The sequence below is a fragment of the Rattus norvegicus genome, chromosome 12 (genome assembly GCF_021556685.1).
Source record: "Rattus norvegicus strain SHRSP/BbbUtx chromosome 12, alternate assembly SHRSP_T2T, whole genome shotgun sequence".
Classification (NCBI taxonomy): Eukaryota; Metazoa; Chordata; class Mammalia; order Rodentia; family Muridae; genus Rattus; species Rattus norvegicus.
In genome coordinates this window covers 20357583-20381714 of record NC_141545.1, presented here as the reverse complement: position 1 = coordinate 20381714, position 24132 = coordinate 20357583, and the positions used below count along the sequence as shown (strand labels likewise).

At 48.5% G+C, this 24132-nt stretch overlaps 1 protein-coding gene across 6 annotated transcripts in view; it reads right to left on the bottom strand.

Moving 5' to 3' along the window:
* Positions 1–24132, bottom strand: part of Card11 (caspase recruitment domain family, member 11) — a 136890-nt gene that overhangs the window by 60009 nt on the left and 52749 nt on the right. For 3 of the 6 annotated variants that reach the window (XR_015633849.1, XR_015633847.1, XM_087577479.1), the window contains exons 1-2: positions 22851–23010; positions 3597–3734 (exon numbers count right to left, since the gene is read on the bottom strand). Coding sequence is in view for 2 of the 6 variants with exons in the window: in XM_087577479.1 (XP_087433605.1) it covers positions 3597–3603 (7 nt within the window). In the remaining 4 variants the exon portion in view is untranslated. 6 annotated transcript variants of the gene reach the window in all.

The following is a 24132-nucleotide window of genomic DNA, read 5'->3' as shown; positions in this document are numbered from 1 at the left end:
CTTTCTCCCCACCTCTGGGCCCATTCATCTATAAGATGGTGGGTGCCTTGTTGCCCCGAGCCTCTGAACTGCAAATGTGTGACTCTGTGCTAGGACCCTCTCAGCAAAGAGCTACAAGCCAGGTGCCAAGGGCATACATCTTGGGGGCTGAGTAGAAAAGAGTCTAGGAAGCATGGCGTCCTGCCCTTCAGGGACACAGCACAGCACAGGGTGTTAGTGTCAGAGAGCGGCATTATGAGGTGCCCTGTGTACACCAGGGCAGTAAGCAACACAGGAAATGACTGTGGTAAAACCTTTCTCCATAGTCACACATGTTGGGGACCTCTAGCCTCAGAGACAAGGTTGTCACAGGCCTGAGGTATCACGGGAACTGACACGTTATGAGTAACATGGAGTCACCATGGACTGAGAGCTGCTCTGAATGACTCAGGAGATCCAGGGTGTGCTGTGACTCCTCCCACTGGAGGGACTCAGTTCCATAGTGAGAGTCAGTTGCTGACACACACAAAAAAACCCACAGGACCTTGCCACAGTAGGATAGATAGTAAGGCCCACAGAAGGAGAATCACAAAACCTACGGAAGTGGCTCAGTATGCCAGGCATTGTGTCTGAACCTTCACTGAAATCGCTTCATTTAAACTGAGTCTAGAGGTTCGTGTCTGAGATCTCATAAATCTGGGGCAGAAAAATCACAGGTTAAAAGCCTGCCTGGGCTATACAATTAGTTCAGAGTGAGCCTGGGAAACTTAGAGAAATCATGCCTCAAAAATATTTTAAAGGGCTTGTAGGTGTGGATTAGTGGTAGAGCCCCTGCCTAGAATCCCCCAGTGAGGGGTGGGGGCGTGGCTTAGTGGTAGAGCCCCTGCCTAGAATCCCCCAGTGAGGGGCTGGGGGGCGTGGCTCAGTGGGAGAGCCCCTGTCTAGAATCCCCCAGTGGGGGGGTGGGGGCGTGGCTCAGTGGTAGAGCCCCTCCTAGAATCACCCAGTGAGGGGCTGGAGGTGTGGCTCAGTTGTAGAGCCCCTGCCTAGAATCCCCTAGTGAGGGGCTGGGGTGTGGCTCAGTGGTAGAGCCCCTGCCTAGAATCCCCCAGTGAGGGGCTGGGGCGTGGCTCAGTGGTAGAGCCCTTCCTAGAATCCCCCAGTGAGGGGCTGGGGCGTGGCTCAGTGGTAGAGCCCCTCCTAGAATCCCCCAGTGAGGGGCTGGGGCGTGGCTCAGTGGTAGAGCCCCTGCCTAGAATCCCCCAGTGAGGGGCTGGGGCGTGGCTCAGTGGTAGAGCCCTTCCTAGAATCCCCCAGTGAGGGGCTGGGGCGTGGCTCAGTGGTAGAGCCCCTCCTAGAATCCCCCAGTGAGGGGCTGGGGGCGTGGCTCAGTGGTAGAGCCCCTGCCTAGAATCCCCCAGTGAGGGGCTGGGGTGTGGCTCAGTGGTAGAGCAACTACAGTCCTATCACATGCCTGAGATCACGTGTTCCGTCCTCAATACCTTCCTTCTCCCAAGTAGAAAAAAATCAGAATGTTGGCTCATTCTGAGAAGAGGCAGATGCATGTGATCCTGGAAGGGTGTCCAGGAGCCATCACTGATGCAGCTCTGGGTCACAGTTGGTGACACAAGTGTGTAATTACGTTTTTGTCAACTATGCTCCTTATGTGTACACTTTTAGTGCACAAAATAGTTCACAGACAAGGGCTATGGGTATCATAGTCAGTCCGAAAGAATCAAACATCACGGACTCAATTTCCAGTTCAGTTTCCCTTTAAGCAGCTTAGTCTGACCCATCCTGTTCACTTCTACCATCCTGTGGTGTATGCCACGTCTCTGAAAGCAACCTGCCTTTGCATCTCCCTCTGATACACAGAGACTCTTGGTTTTCACAGCCTGCAGGGATGGAGGGTTCTTGCCTAACCTTCATTAAGTCCTGGCTCTGTTGAGTCTAACCATGGACCTGGGAAGACTGCTACCCTCACACCAACCTCATCATAGCTGCTGGCTCCCACTAGTCTCTCTCTGTCTTTCTCCTCCCTTTCTTGTCTCCCCTCCCTTCCTTACCTCTTCCCTCCACCCTCTCTCTGTCCCTTTTTTGCGATGTAGTCCTGGCTGTCCTAGAACTCACTCTGTAGACCAGGCTGGCCTCGATCTCAGAGATCCACCTGCCTCTGCCTCCCAAGTGCTGGCTTTAAGACTTGCATTACCACGGCCTGTCACTATTCTCTTTTTTTTTTTTTTTTTTTTTTTTTTGGTTCTTATTTTCGGAGCTGGGGACCGAACCCAGGGCCTTGCGCTTCCTAGGCAAGCGCTCTACCACTGAGCTAAATCCCCAACCCCTTGTCACTATTCTCTTATGTTCATGTGTAACACATTATGTAATGCAGAGACACTCGTCATGTCAATTTTTCATTGGTATAATTAACATTCAAATACTCATCTTAGCCAGGCCTGGTGTTATCTTAGTACTTGGGAGGCAGAGACTGGCGAATCACAAGTATGAGGCCAGCCAGGACTGCACAGCAAGACTCTGTCTTCAAAAAAAAAAATCTTGGGAACTCGGGGGGGATAGTTCACTCAGTAAAGTGCTTGCCTTTCAAACATGGAGATCCTCTGAATCCACATAAAAATTATACTGTGTAATCCTGGTGATGGGAGGCAGGGACAAGAGGATCCCTCCAAGCTTACACCCATCCTAAGGGGTGAAGTTCGAGGCCAGCAAGAATGGCATGTCAAAGAAGAGGTGGGAAGTGATTGAGGACCAATACCTTTACATGCATGTGTACACATACACAGTCACACACACACACACACACACACACATACACACACACACGTGCACGTCCCCATATCAAAACATGCATATAGCCAGGCAGTGCTGGTACACTCCTTTAATCCCAGCACTGGAGGGGCAGAGGCAGGCAGATCTCTGAGTTTGAGGCTAGCCTGGTTTACAGAGTGAGTTCCTGGAGAGCCAGGGCTACACAGAGAAACCCTGTCTCAAAAAATCTAAACCAAACCAAACCACAACAGCACCAATGAACAGTAACCAAAACCACACATAGATACATACACGCATAGATTTAAAAAAAATCCTTGATTTTTTTTACCTGTATAGGCTTCCATAGATCACTTCCTATCAGCCCCACAGTCTTGCCACAACCTTATGCCAGGCAAGCTGCACTTTCCTTTATTTGTCCCCAGACTCCACAGCTTCCATTCTCTCCTACATGACGTCTTAGAATACCTCCAGGGGATGGCTAACAGCAACTGACAATTTGACAGAATCTAGAATTGCTTAGGAGACCACACCTCTGGGAACACCCATGAAAGGTTATCTAGATGGGGTTAATTAGGGAAGGAAGACCCACCCTAATAGTGGGTGTTACCTTGGGCTGAGGTTCTGAACTGAAAGGAAGGAGATTGAGCTGAGGACTGGCAGTCATCTCTTTCTGCTTCTTGACTACAGCTGCCATAGTGGGCTGTCCTCTCCAGCCAGGAGCCAAAACGAACCTTCAGTTCTTAAAGTGACTTAGCCAGGCATTTAATCTGAGCAACGGGAAAATGACTAATTACTCCAGACGTTAGCTTTTCAGTATAGAGATAGAACGGTACCTGGCATACGGTCGGTTGGTGCTCTATAAACAAGAGACGTGGAACTGTTATCCAGATGTGACCGTCACACTTTCTGGCTGCCCGCTGTCCTCCTTTGGGCCAGTCTGATGTTGGATCTGGAGTGAATCTGGGCAGAATCTGAAACAGGAAAAATTGTCAGGTTGGAGCAAGGGGTAGAGGCAGGAGAGAAAGGAAAACATTCGAAGACTCAAAAAAGGTCTCCGCTGGGAAACGAATCCCCAGGTGCGTCTCTCCAGGGGACAGTGTTTGGTGCAGGACACCGTGAATGGTAGGATGTTAGCTTTCGGGAGCCATTGACGACACATACCGAGACCTATGGATGGAGAGATGCGTAGGTGTTAGGGCTGAGGTCCCTTGTGGCCTGTGTGGTGGAAACTCAAACACCTTTCAGAATGGAGAAGTTCTACTCAGCTACAAACTCATAAGGACCTGAGCAGTGAGCACCAGACTTCCCTTCGCTATGAATTATGTCTTTGGCCTCCAGCCGGCTGTGGACTTGGTAAGGAACCTGCCACGGTTCACACAATCTTTAATTTCCCAAGGGTGGTGTTCCTCATGGTGACTGACGTAAGTATTGCTAATCCTGGACTCAGTCATGCTGGGAACCCAGTGGTGGCTGTGGGGCGTTGGGGGTGGGGCACAAGCTCAGTTTTCCTTCTGGGGAAAGAGGTCCAGGAGAGGGAAAGGTGGGACTCAAAGTCAATGGAGGTGGAGAAGGAGGAAGCTGCTCTGATAGGTTCTTAGACCCCCTGGGGGCCTTGGGCTCTGCCCTATGTCCTTTCTTCTTTCAGGTAGACAAGGACCATGGGACATTGCAGTGTAATCAGGAACTTGCTCAGTTTGAGCCTTGAGCATTTATCGCTGGTGACATTGGTTCTCCCTGGCTGTCTTGAGCTGCTCCTGCCAGTGTCTGGCAGCTTGGGATGATCTGTCAGAGGTTGTTAGCTTTGGGATGTGGCAGAGCCATGAGTCTCTTGACAGTATCTTCTTGGTCCCTCCGTGGTCCCCCACGCTGTGCAACCGGGACAGGAACAGACACATGATTGCTCTGGGCTGTGGCGAGTGATGAGGGAGAAGGTGCCCTGGGGTCAGATCATGTCTCTGGGGAGATGGGCAAAGTTTCAATATGGCTTTTGAGAACCTGGTCTCAAAGCAGGGAAAATTTTTTAGGACTTTCCCTCACCCCCCCCCCCCCATCCCAAGCTGCAGAGATTCGGGCAAGCAGCCTCCTGTCATCATGTTCAGGAACTTTCCACCATCGTGGCTTCCTTGCAGTGATGGACTGTGTCACCCGAACTGTGAGCCAACCATTCCTCCCTTGAGTCACCTCTGGTCAGGGGTTTGGTCCACAGCAGTGCGAAAAGCAACTGAGCTACCTGGGGAGTGGTGGTACACTGTCACCTTGACCATCTTAGTGACACAAAAATAGAAGCTTGTCACATCAGTACGAAGAAAGAATGTGGACCCGGGTCTCTTAGAGTTCACTCCACTAACGTACGGTCTCTGGAACTGGTTACAAAGGGTTAACGTTTTAGAAGAGTTATGACTAGAAAGTGTGCGCACAGAGTTCTTTGCAAAGACCATGTTCTTAGATAAGCTCAGGGCAGACTTAAATCAAGCTTCCAGGTTTGGATTGGTCCACAGGGAAGACCATTAGATCACGGGAAAAATTGATACACATTGTATTCTGTTGCCTCGCAACTAAGCATAAATAGAGTGCCAAGGATGGTTTACATAAAATGTCTACATTAGACAGAGCCCAAGAGGCAAACTGGTAGAAGACACCTGCAAAAATGGAACAACAGTAAGAGAAAAACTTAAAAACAAACAAACAGCTATTTAACCAGGCTCCCTTCATGCAGGTTTATAATCCCAGACCCAGACAGGCTGAGACACGGGAGGACTGTGAATAATAGCCAGCCTGGGATACCTACTGAGGCTCTGTTTCAGAAAAAGTTGAAGCAGGAAGACAAGAAAAACAAAGTCAGGGCTGGAGAGATGGCTCAGCGGTTAAGAACACCGACTGCTCTTCAGGAGGTCCTGAGTTCAATTCCCAGCAACCACATGGTGGCTCACAACTATCTGTAATGGGATCTGATGTCCTCATCTGGCATGCAGGCATACATGCAGACAGACCACTCATACATAAAATACACAAATAAATAAAGCTTAAAAACAAAAGAGAAGCAAGGTCAGTGCCAAAGTTCTAACAATGAGCACAAATCCCAGAGAGAGAACACAGATGGCTCTCCCTTTTAGCATGGAAATTTCCATCCTCCTTGAGGAAGGAAAATGAATGAAGGGATGAGTTTACCAAAGGATAACACTAGAGACTTCTCAGAATGTCAGAGCTTCAGCTTCCAGAATTAAAGGACCCCGAGAATGCTCAGTGGATCACCCTGTGGGGCCAATTTTCCTCAGCACTGACATTTTGAAATTTCACATCACCAACAATTTAGTGAAGAATCTAGACCCTCCCAGAAGTAAAAGTTCAGGGTGCATGCTGAGGAGAATAAAGCGTGGTTTCAGAACGCTGGACATTAGTTCTGGAAGCTAAGACACGGTGGGGCAAGGGTGTCACCATTTTTCAAAGAAATTATCTTTATATTTTGAGCTCTATATGTCCCCAAACTATTCATCACATAGGCAAACAAGGTGGGTGTTCTACTTTCCTGTCTGTTACAGGGACAGGCAACCAGGACAAAACAAAGCAACTTGGGAAGGAAAGGGTTTATTTGGCTTCCACTTCTAGATCACAGTCCATCCCTGAAGGGAGTCAGGGCAGGAACTAAAGTAGAAACTTGGAGCAGAATGCATGGAGGAATGTTGCTTGCTGGCTTGCTCCTGACTACGTTTCCTATACAGCTCAGGATTACTAGGGAATGGTGCTGCCCACTGTGGGCTGAGTCCTCTTGCCATCAATTAAGGCATCTAGACAATCCCTCACAGACATGCCCACAAAGGAACCTAGTAAAATCTCTCTTGGTCTCTCAGGCTCTCTCTGCTTTTTAGAGACAGGGTTTCTCTGTATATCCCTGACTGTTCTGGAACTCACACTGTATACCAGGCTGGCCTTGAACTCATAAAGATCCCCATGCCTCTGTGTCCCAAGTGCTAGGATTAATGGCGTGTAATGGCGTGTATCACCACTGCGCTGGTACTCTTTTAAAAGGTGACTCTAGGTTGTATGAAGTTGATAGTTAATGCTAAGTAGGACAATTTGACATATTTTCATAAAGTAAAAGCTCTATTTTCTGTGTGCCTTTTCTCAGGCAGCTCCTAGAGGCTCTGTTCCAACAAAACAACCAAAGAAAGCAACGAGGAGAAGCTGGGGGCTCGGGTGGCAAAGGGTCTCACTGGGAAGGCAGCCAAAAGTTCAGCAGTGTCAGGAAGGCCACCCAGATGCAGGCTGCCAGGGGGAAAATACTGAACAGTTATTTGATATGTTTCATACATGTGAAGTGATACTATCAGGCAATTGGCAAACCCGAGAGTCAAACAGAAAGTCCAGACAATCACAGCACACAACTTGGCTTATGAGGGCCAGTATGTACCCAATCACCACAAACATTCTAACACTAACATGTATGACATAACGAGATGTCGGAGGGAAGGCTGAGTGTCGGGCGTGTTTGTAAGGGGAGCTTACTGATGCATTCATGTTAAAGCATTATCAATCCTTGTTAGACAACAAGGATTTAGCTCGCAGTGGCGTGCTGACCATATGGTAGTTTTGGTCAGCTGCTCCTGGCTGCCTTGACTTTTTTGGATTGGGGCCTTCTCAGTTGCTTTCTCTCTAATCATTCCACTTGCCTCTTGAGGGTTCATTTTCCTCTTATTGCTTTATTCATTTGTAATTCTGGAGCATATTGTATAGGAGAGGTCTGTATTCCCAGTAGGACACAGCACAGGGCTTTCCTGCTAATACATCATTAATATACAGTTGTAAACTGAGTAACTTTAAGGAAGTATCTTGTGTTGAGTAAAATAAACAGTAAGACTGTTATTACCTCAAGACTAGAATACTCCAGGCCTTTCAGAAATGGGTTGGGCTTTTTTAGATTTACTCTTATTAATCAATTGATCAGTCATTCATTATTTATGTGTGTGTGCGCACACATGTGTGCATCTCTGTGTGTGTGTGTGTGTGTGTGTGTGTGTGTGTGTGTGTGTGTGTGAGCAAATGCTTGTGGTGGTCAGAAGAGGGCCGTTTATTTCCCAGAGCTGGAATTACAGGCGGTTGTGAACTGATGTTGGTGCTGGGAACGGAAACAGGGCCCTCTAGGGGAGCAAACAGCACATGCTCCGAACTGCTGAGCCATCTCTCCAGCCTCGAGAAGCTGCTTTGTATGGACAAAACCCCGTGTTTCTTCTTCCCAAGAGCCACCCCAGCACAAAAGCACAGGAATCAGACACGGGTCAGCAGTCAGTGAGATAAATGCATCTCTCTTAATCGATTTTTGTGGGTGACTGGAGTGAGAAGCTTGATACACAGGGTTTAATTATTCCAGTGAAACCCTTGACTTAATTGAAAGGGCTTCTGGCAAAAAAAAATGAATTTTAAAAGGATGATCCATTGCTGAGGGAAGGAGACACTGGTCTGCACCCAGATTCCCAGTGCACACAGCATTTATAGCCCCGAGGTGGGGGCATTATGCAAGTGGAGCAGAGCCACCCTTCCTGGCCCCATCTGTCCCAAATAATCCCCTTCCTTCTTGCAAACAGGGCACTTACAGAGACAGCTAGAAATCTCCCTGCACGATTCTCCCTTGCTTCCCAGTTAACTTGTTAACTCCTGTCTATCTTATCTAAGCTCACTCAACCGAAATATTGACAGGATAATGTTTCCCATCAATTAACATGTGTACGGCAATCAGCACAGCTCCACGGGTACATATTTTGAAAGCAGCAATTATCATTTAAAATTCACAGTGGAGTGGCAGGCACTGCCAGCTGCCAAACATATCCATTCTTTCTCTTACTTGTTAACAGATCTTGAAGCCTGTCTGTGGCGTTAAGTGAACTTATCTGGAAAATGGCGTTTCCAGCTTCCCTTGCAGCTAGCTGTGGCTGCGTGACACAGTTACGATGCACTGGGAGTTTCTGTGCTCTTGCGCAGAATCCAGGACTGCTATTGTTTTCTCCTCACCTCTTTATTTTCTCTCCTCCTCTTTTTCCCATCCCTCCCACCTGTTTATTTATTTACTCATTTATTGAGAGAGAACTTGCTAGGTAGCCTAGGCTATCCTCAAATTTGTGATCCTCTAGCCTCAGCTTCTAGAATGTTGGCTTTACAGATAATGCACCAACACACCCAGCTAGGAAAACCCTATAAAGGGGGTAGAAACATATGGGAAGAGGTTTGTCTTGTCTTGTTATCTGGAATGAGGGTGTGCTGTTTGGAAATAGAGAAGCTACTTTGTGACTATGAAAACCAGGTCACACTCTTAGGAAACTTAGAGTTTTGAGCCACTTATGACTTCCTGGACAGCTTACCTTTGTGTTTTTGAGTTATCACAAAAACAAAGGCTTTGGAAGATATAAAATTAGATTATACTTCCCTTACTTGCAGGTAAATTAATCGTTAACAGGTGTACATGATTAGTAAGAACCAGGCCTTTGCCTGCATTTCTCCTCCCCACACACTCCTGGTCCCTAAGACCAAGCCACTGCCAGTCTTTTTACCACTTGTGTTTATTGTTGACAGCATATTGTTAAGCGGGCACTGCTGTGACCAGATAACTCATAAGAGGCAACTTAACAGAGGAAAGATTGACGTGGCTCATGCTTTGAGGATACCGTCTGTCATGGTGGCAAAGGCATGGCCATAGGAGCGTGAGGCTGCTCACTTATCTTGCTATGGATCAGGAAGTAGAAAGAAGACAGAAATGGGTTGGGACTAAAAACCCTAAAGCCTGAGATCTGGTTCCCCAGTGAGACCGCCCCACAATTCCTCACACAGCGCCATCTGCTGGGAACCAAGGGTTCTGACACGCGGGACTACGGGAGATGTTTCATCTCCAAGGTCCTAACATCCAGCCATTAGGAAAGACAGAATGCTACTCATATGTAAAGCGCTGTAGGGGAGAAATTAAAGAGGTAATTCTGAGAGGTTAGCAGGATCAGACCTAAGTGTCACCTAGGAAACAGGAGTTGACAGCCTCCATCGCCGTCGAGTGCTTGGCCATCTGCAGCTCAGCTCTTAGATCCCTGGCTATGGGCATCGGCCCAAACCTTCATCAAACGCACCTGCTCGGGTCCTGTCCCAGGTCCTTTACATGTCCTTGACTTCCCAGAAACAGAAAATACAGCCCCCTCTCTATCCTCAATCAGGCTGTTGGACCCCATCCCTTCCCTCGTCAGCTATCTTTAGTAAGTGGGTACCCACCATCTCATCTGCATCACAGCCTGAATTTTAACATCATCCAACCGAGAGCACAGCCTGCCAGTTCGGGCAGCCCCCTAAGCATCAGCATTCACAGTCAGCTACTACCCTTAGAGAGCTATGCCTGTCTGTTGTTTGGGGGACATCGGCAGAGGATCGGGGGTCTGTGGATTAAAGCATCTCTACTTGCTATCAGTTAAGATGGGAGGGCACATTCCTAGGAAGCCTGGGAGGGTGTGTTAGCCACTTGGCTTGTGTTGTGATCAAATACCAGAGAAGCAACTACAGGGAGGAAGGGCTTGTTTTGGTTCATGGTCGGAGGTACCACTGCTCATCATAGCAGCATGTGCGTGCGTGCGTGCATGAGGCAGTTGGTCACATGGCATCCTCAGTCAGGACCCAGAGAGCAACAGATCCGGGGCTCAGTGTCCTTTCTCCTTTTTTCTTCATCCCAAGATCCCAGCTAAGGTGTGATGCCACCCACAGTGAGAGCAGGACGTCCTTCCTTCCTTAAATTAATCTAAGAGTGTCCCTCACAGATACACCCCGAGGTCTTTGTCCATGGTGATTGTATATCCAATCAAGGAGGACTGAAAGATGGCTTGAAGATAAAGACACTTTTTGTCACCAAGGCTTGAATTTGATCCCCGGGACCTACATGGTTGAAGGATAGAGCTGGCTCCCATAAATTGTCCCCCGAGTTCCACATGCGTCTGTGTGTTACATGCCCACCTCATGTGTCATGTGTGTGCCGGTGCACACCTGCATGCACACATGCATACATGTGCCAGTGTACACACACACACACACACACACACACACACACACACACACACAGAGAGAGAGAGAGAGAGAGAGAGAGAGAGAGAGAGAGAGAGAAACTCCAGTCAAGTTGATGATACAGATTAGCAATCACAGACAACATGGTACTTTATCAAGCTCAGAGCCCAAAGGCAGAGCCCAAATGTCATCTCTTCCCACGCCCCATCCCCCAGACATTTTTCCTAATGGTTTCAGACTTGTACCAAGACAATGAACCTTGGGAGGGTACACACTTCTCATCTTACCAAGGATAGTGCTCCCCCATGCCCCACAACATTCATTTTTTTTCTAGCAGTTCTGTGGAAAGGCTTTTGAAGGGAAGTACAATTAGGATGGACAGATTTAAAAGGTTCTGGAGCGCACACCGATTTCTCACGCTGGCTTTTTATGGATGTTTGTCCTGTACCGATCCCAGGGCTGCGTGCACAGTGCACAGCACAGCATGGAGGGCTACCGGACCCAGGGGAGGACGAATCCCAGAGTAAGGTCACCTATTTTAGAGCTGTCAGGAAACCCAACTTTGTAGGAGTGGCTGGCAGGGAAAGGGGAGACTTGGCTTTGATGATAATGAAATACTGTGCCCTCCTGCTGTGGCCTGTGGGGACAGAAGACACATGCTGATTCCAATCAAAACCCCTGAGTGCTTTCCCAGGTGGACCCCTTGCGCCAGCTGCAGGCATAATGAAATTTGTTCCTCTGGTGTACGTGGGGGCTGTCATTTTATGGTTAGGGTTGAGAGGAAGCTGGGAACTCACTGTCTCTGTGATAATATCTGGTAATGTTATGGGACTTCAGTAAATGGTCGTAGAGGGCTGGGGGTATATCTCAGTTGGGAGAATGCTTGCTTAGCATGCGTGAAGCCCTGGGTCCCATCCTTAGCACTGCATAAAGTGGGCACGTTGCTACTTGTCTGTAATTCTAGCACTCGGAAAATGGAGGCAGGAGGATCGGGAGTTTAAGGTCATCTTTGACCGCATGACACTGTGTGAGACCTAGTTTCAAATGAAAAAAAAAAAAACATAGTTGTGGAATCAAACGCTGTAGTGACATGGGGCTTGATGACGCACCGGTGTCACAGCACTGCACTCGGCACCTATCAATAAACAAAACAAAACAGACATGACAGCAAGTGCACCACAGGGCAGAGTTAGGGGACACAGAGCAGCATGGGGAAGTCAGTGCCTTCTGCCACCATTAACCAGCAGAATCCCACTCTAGGGTGCCAGGCTAGCACATGAACGCCTGGGATGGGTCCAATAACCTGCTAAGAGAAAAGGTCGCATGGTTCTAATTGCATAGAAAGGTCACCAGTATCATCAAATAGGAGACCCAGCCCAGACAGCATCCCAGGACGGCAGCAGGATTCTCGAAGTTTCCCTTATGTTTTCTCTCATACCTCTGTGGGCACAGCAGCCTCAGGGAGGTGTGGCCAGGTCAAGACGGAAGACTAGGCCAGGCCTCTGGACATCATCTAGGGAGGCCCTGCAAAGTCTGGTGAAGAGCACATTCCAGAGTGACCTGGCTGTACTCACCCGCTCAACTCACCCCAGTACTCACTGATTCATTCACTCACCAATTCTCTCATTCGCTCACTCATCCATTCAACCATCGTTCACTCACTCACTCATCGTAATCATTTATCATTCAGTCATGGTCATTCATCACTGATTCATTTAGTTACTTTTCAGTCACCCATTCGCTCATTCATTCACTCACTCATTCATTCATGCACCCACTTATTCATTCACTCTCTTACCCACTCATTCACTTTCCTATTCACTCACTAATCCACTCAGTCACTTATCCATTCACTCATTCATCCACTCATTCACACATTCAGCCACCCATTCACTCATTCACTCATTCATCCACCCATTCACTCATTTATCCACTCATTCATTCGTTCATCCATTACCCACTCATTCACTCATTTATCCACTCATTCATTCATTCATCCACTCATTCACTTATCCACTCATTTATCCACTCATTCACTCATTCATCCACTCATTCACTCATTCATCCACTCATTCACTCATTCACTCATTCATCCACTCATTCACTCATTCATCCACTCATTCACTCATTCATCCACTCATTCACTCATTCATCCACTCATTCACTTACTCACTCATTTATCCACTCATTCACTCATTCATCCACTTATTCACTCATTCATCCACTCATTCACTCATTCATTCATTCACTGACTCACTCAAATGACTTAGCAAATAATACTACACATGCAAGTCATAAGAATACAAAGACAAGGGGGAAATATAACTCTAGTAAGGTTCAGACAACAAGAAGACGACACAGGTGAGCAACACAGATGTTCAGAGCTGAGGAAGGAGAGAGGGAAGAGCCACATGCAGGAAGGACAGAATCATACATGAGCTCAAAGACCCACGTGGGAAGAGAAGCTGCTGGAAAGGTTGGGTGCCAAAGAGGGGAGCAGAGACCCAGACAGCTTGGATTGTGGTCCTGGCTACCAGTATATGAGGATGAATATGCCAGACAGCTTGGATTGTGGTCCTGGCTACCAGTATATGAGGATGAATATGAATCTCAGCAGACCACAGGCCACAGCCTGCAGCGACAGTGACGTTATCTCTCAGGCCAGAGCTGCTCTGCAGCTTGTGGGGCACTGCCCTTCAAGCCCTTTGGGCGGCAGCTCGAAGACTGAGCTGGATCTGCTTTTGCATTTCTAAGATGCACCGAACTTGTGCGGGGAATCGATGTGGTGATTGATTTTCCATGCATTTTCGGCCACTGGGCCACACGTGCTATGAACTATTGCAGAGGCAGCGTGACTGCAGCGTGTACTCCCAAACCCGTTTTCGTGTATTTGAAGATAACTCGGCCAACTTTTCCCAACAACTGGGTTGATAAAAAAATGTGTAGGCTGGACTGGGGGCGCTCTCTCTCTCTCTCTCTCTCTCTCTCTCTCTCTCTCTCTCTCTCACTATATACCCAAGGATGAGCTTGATTCTTCTGCTTCAACCTCCCCAGGGCTTGGATAATAAGCGTGTACCCCCATACCTGTTTTATGCAACTCAGGGGTGGAACACAGGGCTTCATGCATGCTGGGTGAGCACTGACCTACATCCGTGATCCTAGGCTCCAAGATCTTCCTCAAGAGGCCTTGAGGTCTTGCTAACCCTGGGTTTGGCTAAACACCAGGTGCAGGGAGCAGAGGTTCTGGGCTTTGCTTCATCCTCAGTGTCCCTTATTTTCCCTGTAGTGTTTCGGTGAGGTCAAAGCCACAGTCTCTCAGCTGTGTGTTCAGCAGATCCACTGCCAGGCAGCAGACCAAGCTGGAGGTGGGCTTTGTCCTATGGGCTGTGTGGCTGGCAGTTCTTTCTGTTGTTGAATTAGTTGGGTCTCATGGGTAGAACGGCCACAAATAAGGAAGAGAGACCTCCAGCCCTGCGAGGGCTTCAGGCCAGTTATATTTGCTAATGGCAAATGGGACATTAAGAGGGGTAGAGGGTTGGGGAAAGAGCACACAATCTTACCTTAAAGCAAACAGGAAGGAGTCAAACACAAGGAACTTGGACAGCTTCCTTCTTACGTTGGTCTGCACAACTCCCTTCATCCCTGGTAGAACTCAGGGGGGAAATCTGGGGCTCTCTTGTCAGTCACTCTGCCAGGGTCTTTGACGTAAAGCCCCCTTCCCTGGGGACGTCTCTATCTTTTTATATCTACTGTGAAGTTATCTCCAGGTGGGGACCTCTCTCATCTTTACTTGTACACCCTGTGGCTTAGCAAGCATCTTACATAAGTGGGCGTTTAATATTTATGAGTGGATTGATTTCCAATAGATAAGCGCTGCCTCTCGTTCACTTGTCAGAGCAGCTGCCCTCCAGCCTATAAGATCTTCTTCCCCAAGCCCCATGTGTGGGGAGGGTTGTCGCCACCCCCGCCGCTGCCACCGCAGCCTGCCTATGGGCTTGGCGTCCTTCGTTTGTCTCCCCTTTCCCTGTGTTTTGCTGCCCTTGCAGTTTGCTGCTAAGTGCCAATCCATCTCTCCCTCTCCATCAGTCATGAGCTTGAAGTCTACAAGAGACATCCCCTCAGTGTCTGACCTGAGGGGACATGGCACTCTTGTCACAAACCATCCACACTAGGAGAGTAGAGAGGAGCCAGCGACTGTCCCACAGGCTGAACACCGTAGGCTCCTTCCTGCAACACTGTGTTTTACCACATCCCCAGGGTGTCTGCAGAGTGCCATGCTCAATGGAGGATTATGGAGTTTGGTTCTCTTGTGGGATCCTAGTAATTTACACTCCCTCCATCCCTCCCTCCCTCCCTCCCTCCCTTCCTTCCTTCCTTCCTTCCTTCCTTCCTTCCTTCCTTCCTTCCTTTCATGCTGGAGTAGCATCTAAAACAACCTTGCACTTTCTAGCAACACCATGTCCATGAGTCACGTCTCCAGCCCCTCACTGGGAGACTCTACTCAGACATCGACTGCTAAGATACATCCCAAGCCTGGTGTTGGACTCTAGTTCTTAGAGAACTGACAGCCAGACACCAGCAAGCATTTACTGGATTGCAAGGAGCTATCTACTGTTCCCACACTGGGGCATTGTTACTGGGTGAGTTTCAGGAGAGATACTCCTGGAGACATGGGTGGAGATGCCTTTGAACTGGGCCATCTGAGCACGGCTGGCCCTCAGTCCATTTCAGAGACGGGGAATGGAATGAGTCACCAACAAACCACCAGCAGACACCAGGGAGGAGCAGGCTGTGGTAGGAGAGGCTGTGGCTGTGGTATCCTGGGTAGTGCCAGTAGCTGAAAAGGCAGCCACCTTTCTGCTCGTTTATGCTTGGGTGCCTGTGATCTGATCAGGGATGGGTTAGACTTGGCTGGACTTCCTGGGAGGAAAATGGACAAGCAGGATGCTGGCATTGGGGGCGGGGGGCATCAGAACATGGCAGAGGGTCTTAGCTTGTCACTGGTGAGAAGTAGAGAAGAGTAGCCAAGTGCTCACATCCCTGCAGGGAGACAGAGCTGCTAAGAGCGACAGCCACCAGCCATTTCTCAATGTCTGGACTGACAGTTCACATGAGAAGGCTTCGGATTGCCCATCTGCCTCCTTCACCCTTCTCCTGCATGCCTGGAAGCAGCTTTGGGAGAAGAATGCAGCCCAGTCCCTTCATGTGGTTCTCTTAATCCCACCATGATCATAACAAGGAGCATTTCCATGGAGGAGTGGGCAGCTCCAGAAACTGGCCCGCTCCTCCATCCCCCAAAGCGCTGCCAAGGTCCCACCAGGGGAACGTGCTAGTTAAATACATTAATTGAGCAGCCACTATGTTGAGAACAAAAATAGGCTTTCGAATGCAATTAAACGTTAGGCTTCAGCATGGGGGAGAGAGAGATGGTGTGTATGTGAGAGAGTGGGGGGACCGAAAGGGTTTCTTTACTAGTAATTAACCACAAAGTAAATAGCTCTCCCATGGAACGGGCCCCTCCATCCCCATACCCCCGATCTTCAATTAGCTCTGTTATTCTGTCCCCTATTACTTGAGATAATCAAGGGTTGGATGTAATTAATTGCTGTAATGTGTTCCGGAGTGGAGCCAAGTGGCAGCTCAGGAAGGCTGGCAGTAGCTGCCGGCTTCCCTAACTGGCTTCCTGGAAGGGCCAACTTGTGCTCGGCCTGTATTAAATAGACAACGGGGTGAACGGGGAACGCGGGCAGGGGTAGACAACGGGGTGAACCGGGAACAGCGGCAGGGGTTGTCAGCGCTCCTCTGGTTCTTCCAATGCATCTGGCACTGGGTACTGCCCTCCCCTTCTCTTCCGCCACCCCAGCCCCCGTAATCCATCTCTGTGTGGTCCCCAAAGGACCTACAAAGCCACTCATGTCTGAAACATTACTTGTACCTGAGTAAAATATTACTCAGCCGTAAAAAGGAGTACTGTTTTGACGCACGCTGACCGATGAACGAACCTTGGGGGCTTTATGACACCATCCACCCAAGCAATGGGCAAATCCAGAGACATAAGCCCTCTCACTAAACATGGAGCTCAGTGATTCTGCTAGGCTAGATGGCCAGTGAGCCCCAGGACCTCCCCGCTTCTGACCCTTGTGAATTGGAGTTGTAGGCACACGCCACTATAACCTAGCGTTTTTAGGTGAGTGCCAGGGATCTGAACTCAGATACTCATGTTTTCACAGCAAGTACTTTACCCACCGTGCTAGTTGGTTTCAACTGTCAACACAATCCAGAATCACCTGGGAAAGGAGTCTCAGTGAAGGATTATTAAGACCAGGCTGGCCTGGAACATGTCTGTCCCCAGGACCCACATGGTGGAATGAACACCAGGAAGTTGTCCCTTGACCTCCATATTATCCATTGTAACACCCCCAACCCCAAGTTTTAATACAAAAGTAAATATTTAAAAAGTAGAGAGCAACTGAAGAAGACTCCTGAAGCGCACTTTTGACTTCCACATGTGTGCACATGCACACACACATATGTATTTACACACATCCCAACACACCGAATAAGACCTTTTCTAACTAGGTAGAGTGATGATTGCTCAAAAGATTGCCTTGACTATATTAACTGAGCTAGGAAGACCTGCCCACTATAGGTGGCACCACTCCCTAGACAAGGAATCCGGATGGTGCAAGAGAAAAAGAACCGAGCACAAGCAAATGGGCGTGCATTCATTTCTCGCTGCTGTTGGCTGTGGACATGACAAGCTATTTCAAGTTCCTGCTGCCTTGGCTTCCCCACAGGGGACGGACTGTAATCTAGAATTGTGAGCCAAATAAACTCTTTGTCTTCTAACTTGCTTTTGTCAAAGTATTTTATTGTGACCACAGGAAATAAAACTAAGGCTTTCGGCGAGCCATCTCCCCAGTCTCAGACTCCTCTCCTTGACGGCATTCCCTAAACAATACAGCAGAGCAACTATTTACACAGCCGTGACATTGTATTGTATAAAGTGCACAGGGGATGTGCAGAGGTGTTCTGCAAATACTGTGCCACTTTACAACAGGGCCATGAATATTCATAAGTGGTGGTGCCCAATGTCCCCTTCGAATACTGGGGATGACTAGAGTTGTCAGGAGTTTAGAAGGGGCAGAGAAGGTGATGACCGCTGGTGGGTACCAGGCCTCCTTTAGTTGAATGTAAATATTTAGAAATTGTTCTGGGGAGACGACTCAGCGGATGAAGTATTTGTATTGCCAGTGTAGGGATCTGAGTTCAGAGCCCATGTAAAAGGCCAGGACCAGCAGCGTGACCCTGTAATCACAGGCCTGGGAAGGTGGAGACAGGCTTGGTGGCCACCCAGTCTAGTTGAATCAGTGAGCTTCAGGTGTAGTGAGAGGCCCTGTCTCAGAAAATAAGGGCTGGCGAGATGCTACAGAGGGCAAAAGCATCTACCATCCAGTCTGACAACTTGAACTCGATCCCTATACACGGCGTGTCATTCTCTCTCTCTCTCTCTCTCTCTCTCTCTCATGAATTAATGAATGAATAAATAACACGGTATAGAGCAATTAAGGGAGACACCTGAGGTGGAGTTATGACCTCCACATGTTTGCACACACACATATACACACATGTATCCACAAACATATAAACACACCCCGCCCCCAACACGCTCTGGATATTTTGTAGCTAGATAGAAATGATGCTGCGACATTTCGTCAACGTATGAGATGCTACAAAAATGTTCAAGTTTAACAACAATGGTGAATGCTGGGTTGGGGAGATGGCTTAGTCAGTAAGTCCATGGACGTATTCGTGTATGTGTTTAGCAGCCTAGCTTGATTCAGGGCAGTGAATGGTTCTCCTAAACACACACACACACACACACACACACACACACACACACACACACACACACACACACCAAGGTGAGAGGCTGGGGAGGTGGCTCAGGGGTCCTGGGTGGACGGATCCTGCCTTTGCAGAGGACCCAGCACCCATGTGGAATGGCTCACAACCGACTGTAACTTGAGTTCCAGGGGATCTGATGCCCCCCTTCTTTTGTTCACTGATAAACGCACACACAAAAAGACAAAAAAAATGGAAAGAAAGAGATGGTGTGTTTTAGGCTCTATAAATGTCACCTCTGTAAATGAAAATAAATAAATGCAGCTACAATTTTCAGAGCTTGTGGGTGGGGGATCAGGTGCAAACTCATGTGGACTCCATCCCCAAGACAACCTGGCCACAAGTATTTTTTTTTGTTAAAGACCCAGAGAACGAGAGGGAGGGAGGGAGGGAGGGAGGGAGGGAGACAGAGAGAGAGAAAGAGAGAGAGAGAGAGAGAGAGAGAGAGAGAGAGAGAGAGAGAGAGAGAGATGAGTGCTATGGGTAAGGGGAATTGAATGTTGGGATTTGTGCCTGGGAGAAGGCCCTGTAGCTTGTCAATGGAGAATTGACTATGGCTGTTCAAACCCAAGGGTCCCTGGAGGAAGTGATGCTGGAGAACCTGAAATTGTGGGAGGGACTTTAGTGGGATGCTGGGGGGGCATAGACAGAGTTAAGTCAGATGCGAGAAAAAAAAACATGGCATGTGTGTGTGCATGTGTGAGTGTGCACGTGTACATGTGTGTACATGTGAGTGCACATGTGTGAGTGTGTGCGTGTGCGTGTGTGTGTGTGTGTGTGTGTGTGCGTGTGCTCGTGTGTGATGGATGTTGCATGGGGGTGGGTCAGACCTAGACTAGAGCTTTTGAGAGAAAGCGGAACAAGAACTCAGTTTTATTTAGCACAAACAGGTGCAGGGGTGGGAAAGGGAAAGAGAAACGAAGAAAGGAAACACAGAGAAGGGAGCTGGTGGGGTGGAGGGGGTGGGGGTTGGGTGGGTGACAGGGCTAGCCAGCCAAGGAAGGCCATAGCTAACTCAGATTACATACACCCCTCCTGCAGAGAGCTCCTGAGACCACAAGACACTTGAACAGAATTTGAGTAATTTCCCGGAGACCTGCTCACCTGCTTTGAAGCCTCTGGTGATCTTGAAACTTCAAAACAAAACAAAACAAAACAAAACAAAACTTTGATTCATACTTTCCACCCATCTGAGTGCAGTGAGAGGTGTTGGGAGTGAGCGAGCGTTTTACTGATACTCCCATTTTCTTTCTTTCTTAAGACAGAGACACCCTCTTCTACCCTTTAATGATCTATGTCTAGTGTAAAAGTGTCTTTAAATGACATTGTTGGCAATTAGGTCCTCTTTTATTTTCTTTATTGAAATATTAGATCACTGGGCATGGTGGTGCATGCCTTTTATCCCAGCGCTGGGGAGGCAGAGGCAAGTGGACCTCTGTGAGTTCAAGGCTAGCCTAGTCTACATTGTGACTTCCAGGCCAACCAGAGCTACATAGTAGGGGAAGGAGAGAGAGAGAGAGAGAGAGAGAGAGAGAGAGAGAGAGAGAGAGAGAGAGAGAGAGAGAGAGAGAGAATGAATGAGAATTGGTGAATTGGTAGACCATTACAGAAGACCATATCTTTTTGATGTCCAATGTTTCTTATACTTTACTAAAAACACATCACGCAGACTCTGAAGGCAGGTGAGTGAACTTGCAACTCCAAGCCTAGGGATCACCTCTGACTTCTCTACATGCTGTTGAATGACAGGAAGTCAGACGCCAGCGAGTAGCCTTTTATACATTGTGCCAATGACACAACCCAAAGTAATGAAGGAAGAAGCCTGTCAGAAGTACACTCTGAAGTTACCTGTCAGCGTGACTGGGCTCAGGGGTGCAGGAAATGTTCTTCCTGTTTCTCAGTCTCCTCACCTCTCTGGGGTGTCAGTGTGTCTGTCTACCCAGTGAGCTAGACTTGATGGTTTCCAGTGAGCTTCACGGTGGGTTCTACCTGGAGGTGTGACAACCGAGGTGACCCTAAACCCTCTGCACCACAGTGTGACTTTGTATGGCACAGTGTACTGTGTGCTTATTTCAAAGGTGCCTCTTAACTCTGCTGTCATTTTGTCTGTCCGTCCATCTCTCTCTCTCTCTCTCTCTCTCTCTCTCTCTCTCTCTCTCTCTCTCTCTCCCTCTCTCCCTCTCTCCCTCTCTCCCTCTCTCCCTCTCTCCCTCTTTTTTATGTATACATGTGTATGGAGGTCTGAGGTTGAAGTTGGGGAATCATTTTCAATTTCTCATCCACCTTATTCATTGAGGCAGGGTCTCTCAATCAAACCCAGAGTGCATCCACACGGCTAGTCTTCATAGTCAGCTCGCTCCAAGGATTCCCGTGTCCACCTTTTGAGGATAGAATTATAAGCAGGCTGCCACACCCACTAGCCTTTACACGGGTTCTGGATCTGAACTCTGATCCCCTTGCTTTACTTTACACCCCAGCCTCCAACTTTTTCCCATTCTTTTTGAGAGAGGGTCTTCCTCTCTAGGCCGGCTGGGAACTCATGAGTCACTCAGACTGGTCTCAAACTCACAATCTTCCTGTTTCGGCCTCCCGAGTTCTGGGACCACACTTAAGGGGTGATCCATCACAGCATCTCTGGCTAATTTTCAGCCCACTGAAGTCACTTTAATCCCGTAAAAGCCAGCTGTGTGTGGTCTCTTGCCTCTGATGAACAAAGCTCTTGGGGCTTCTAAAGTCTCTCCCACTCTTTTATGCATAAGCGTGGCATGCACCTGTGTGTGAAGGTACATGGGTTGTGTATGTATGTGTGTGTTTGTGTATTTGAATGTATATATGCGCATGTCTGTGTGTATGTGTTTTGTGTGTATGTATGTATTTGTGTGTGTGTGTGTGTGTGTGTGTGTGTGTGTGTGTGTGTCAAAGGACAACCTCAGGTGTCAGTGTCATCAGGAATCTTCCTTTGAGACAGGGTCTCTTACTGGCCTGGAACATCACCAAGGAAGCATGCTAGCTGGTCATGAAATTCCAGGAATCCTCCTGTCTCAACCTCTCATCTTGTCTGACTTTACCTTTTAAAGTGAGATTGTGCTTGGGCCCTATTCTTAAAAGACAAATGCTTTGCCTCCTCAGTGCCCCCCGCTGCCCCTTCCAAAGCCTTCTCAAGGTACGTTTCCCAAGGCAGCCCACTAATCTCTAGCATGGGGTCAAGCATTCTGGTGGGCGCCAGTGCCTCCTAAGGGGAGACCGTCTTTGGGGACCCCAGCCCTGCTCAAGGCTTCTAGGGGGGAGTGGCTCAACTTGCACCTGCCTGATATGGCTCTCAAATGCAGATGTCCCAGAGTAGCCATGGGCATTTCGCTGGACAGTCCCCTACGCCTCTCCTCTCACATGCAGGGGCATAAGCAACCCCACAGGAACCAGCAGGCAGCACTGGGGGTAGGGGGAAAAGAATTCGTCTCCAGCAGAGAGGATCATCTCTCTGTGGGGCTACAGGCTGTGGGGGGGGGCGCATTTCTGAGAGATGTTTCTGGAAGTAGACATGACATACTTCAGCTATTCCTCCCTAGAGAGGGCCGCAAACATCTCCAGCTTTCCAGAGGACACACTTCGGGGACCGACCCGGCTCCTCAACTGTGACAGTGTGCTTAGTTAGAAGAAACAAGGAACCCACCTGTGACCACAGGAGAACCATGATCATATTGTTCCCACGAAACATCGGGGTTTGTGGAGAGCCTTCCACGGGCCAGTTCTGGTCTGCACAAGCCAGCCCAGCGTGATGTGGGGTCCCTTGCAGTTGAGACACATCCAGTTTAGGAGATGACAAAATAAGGGGTCACACATGACAGTACATGCCTATCATCCCAATACTGGGGCAGGAAGAGGCAGGAGGATCTCTTGTCACCTTGGGCCACACAGAGTCCCCATTCACAAAAACCTCGGTACTGGGGGATGTGTGTGGCTCAATGGTGGAGAGCTTGCCTGACATGTAAAAGACCCAAAGCATCATCCCAAGCACAGAGGGTAAAAAATGTGAAGGGACATGTTTGAAGGCCCCAAGCACAGCCACACAGACGGCAGCAAAAGGACCAGGTGTGGAGATTTTTAACACTAGTAGACCCTGGACACAAACAGCGTCAGATGCCGATTGTGGGAGATTTACTCACGGGTTTGTACACCAGCTGTATCCTGGGTCTAGCAGGGGTATCGGTCCAGGAGTCTTTCAAATTCCCTGTCCTCTGCCGTGGGGAGCAAGGCACCGGAAAGTGCTGACATTGGCAGGCTGCCTCGACACTCCCCCCCCCACTCCCGGAAGCCCACATGGGTGCTGCACTCTGAGGAGGCTACAACTATTTTTAGCAGGTGCAGAGGGAGGCTGTGGTGGGCTGCACACTTCTCTTTTTGTTTTATTCTGAGCAGAACCTGAAGACGGATGTGGTGCTACGTACTGTCATCCTAGCCCCTCAGAAGCTAATGCACAAGAAGGGCAAGCTTGAGGCTAGCCTGGGCTACAGCATTAGCCTCTGTCTCCACAACAGACAAAGAAAAAACTAAGCTAGGTACTTGGCAGGTGCTTATAATCCTAGTTCTGGGACTGGGGCTGAGAAGGGCATGGCACATCCATATTTCATTGGCGAGACAGCCCAGCTACTCAGTGACCTCCACATTCAGCAGAGAGCTGAGAGATGGCTCAGCAAGGAAAGAGGCTGGGCGCACAGGCCGAGGACCTGAGTTTGATCACCAGCACCAACATAAAGGGGGAGGGAGAGAAACCAAGGGGTCCTCTGACCTCCACTCATCCATTATGTAATAGGTACACACAGACACACATCATACATGCACATCACAGACACACAGACACACACACATCACAGACACACAAACACACACGTCACAGACACACAGACACACACACATCACAGATACACAGACATACACATATCCCATTACATAACATACACATATCATACACACATCACAGACATACAAACACACACATCATACACACACATCACAGACACACAGACATACACACACATTACAAACACACATACATACACACACCCCATTACATATCACACACATATCATACACACATCACAGACACACACATCACAGACACACAGTCACACACACACATCACAGATATACAGACATACACACATTCCATTACATATCAGACACACACACATCAGAGACACACACACATCATACACACACATCACAGACACACAGGCACACATCATACAATCACAGACATACATATCATATACACTCGTCATAGACACATACAACATATACATCACAGACACATAGACATATTGCATCACATATCACACACACAGACACATATCATACACACACATATTGCATCACATATCACACACAGACACATATCATACACACACATATTGCATCACATATCACACACACAGACACATATCATAC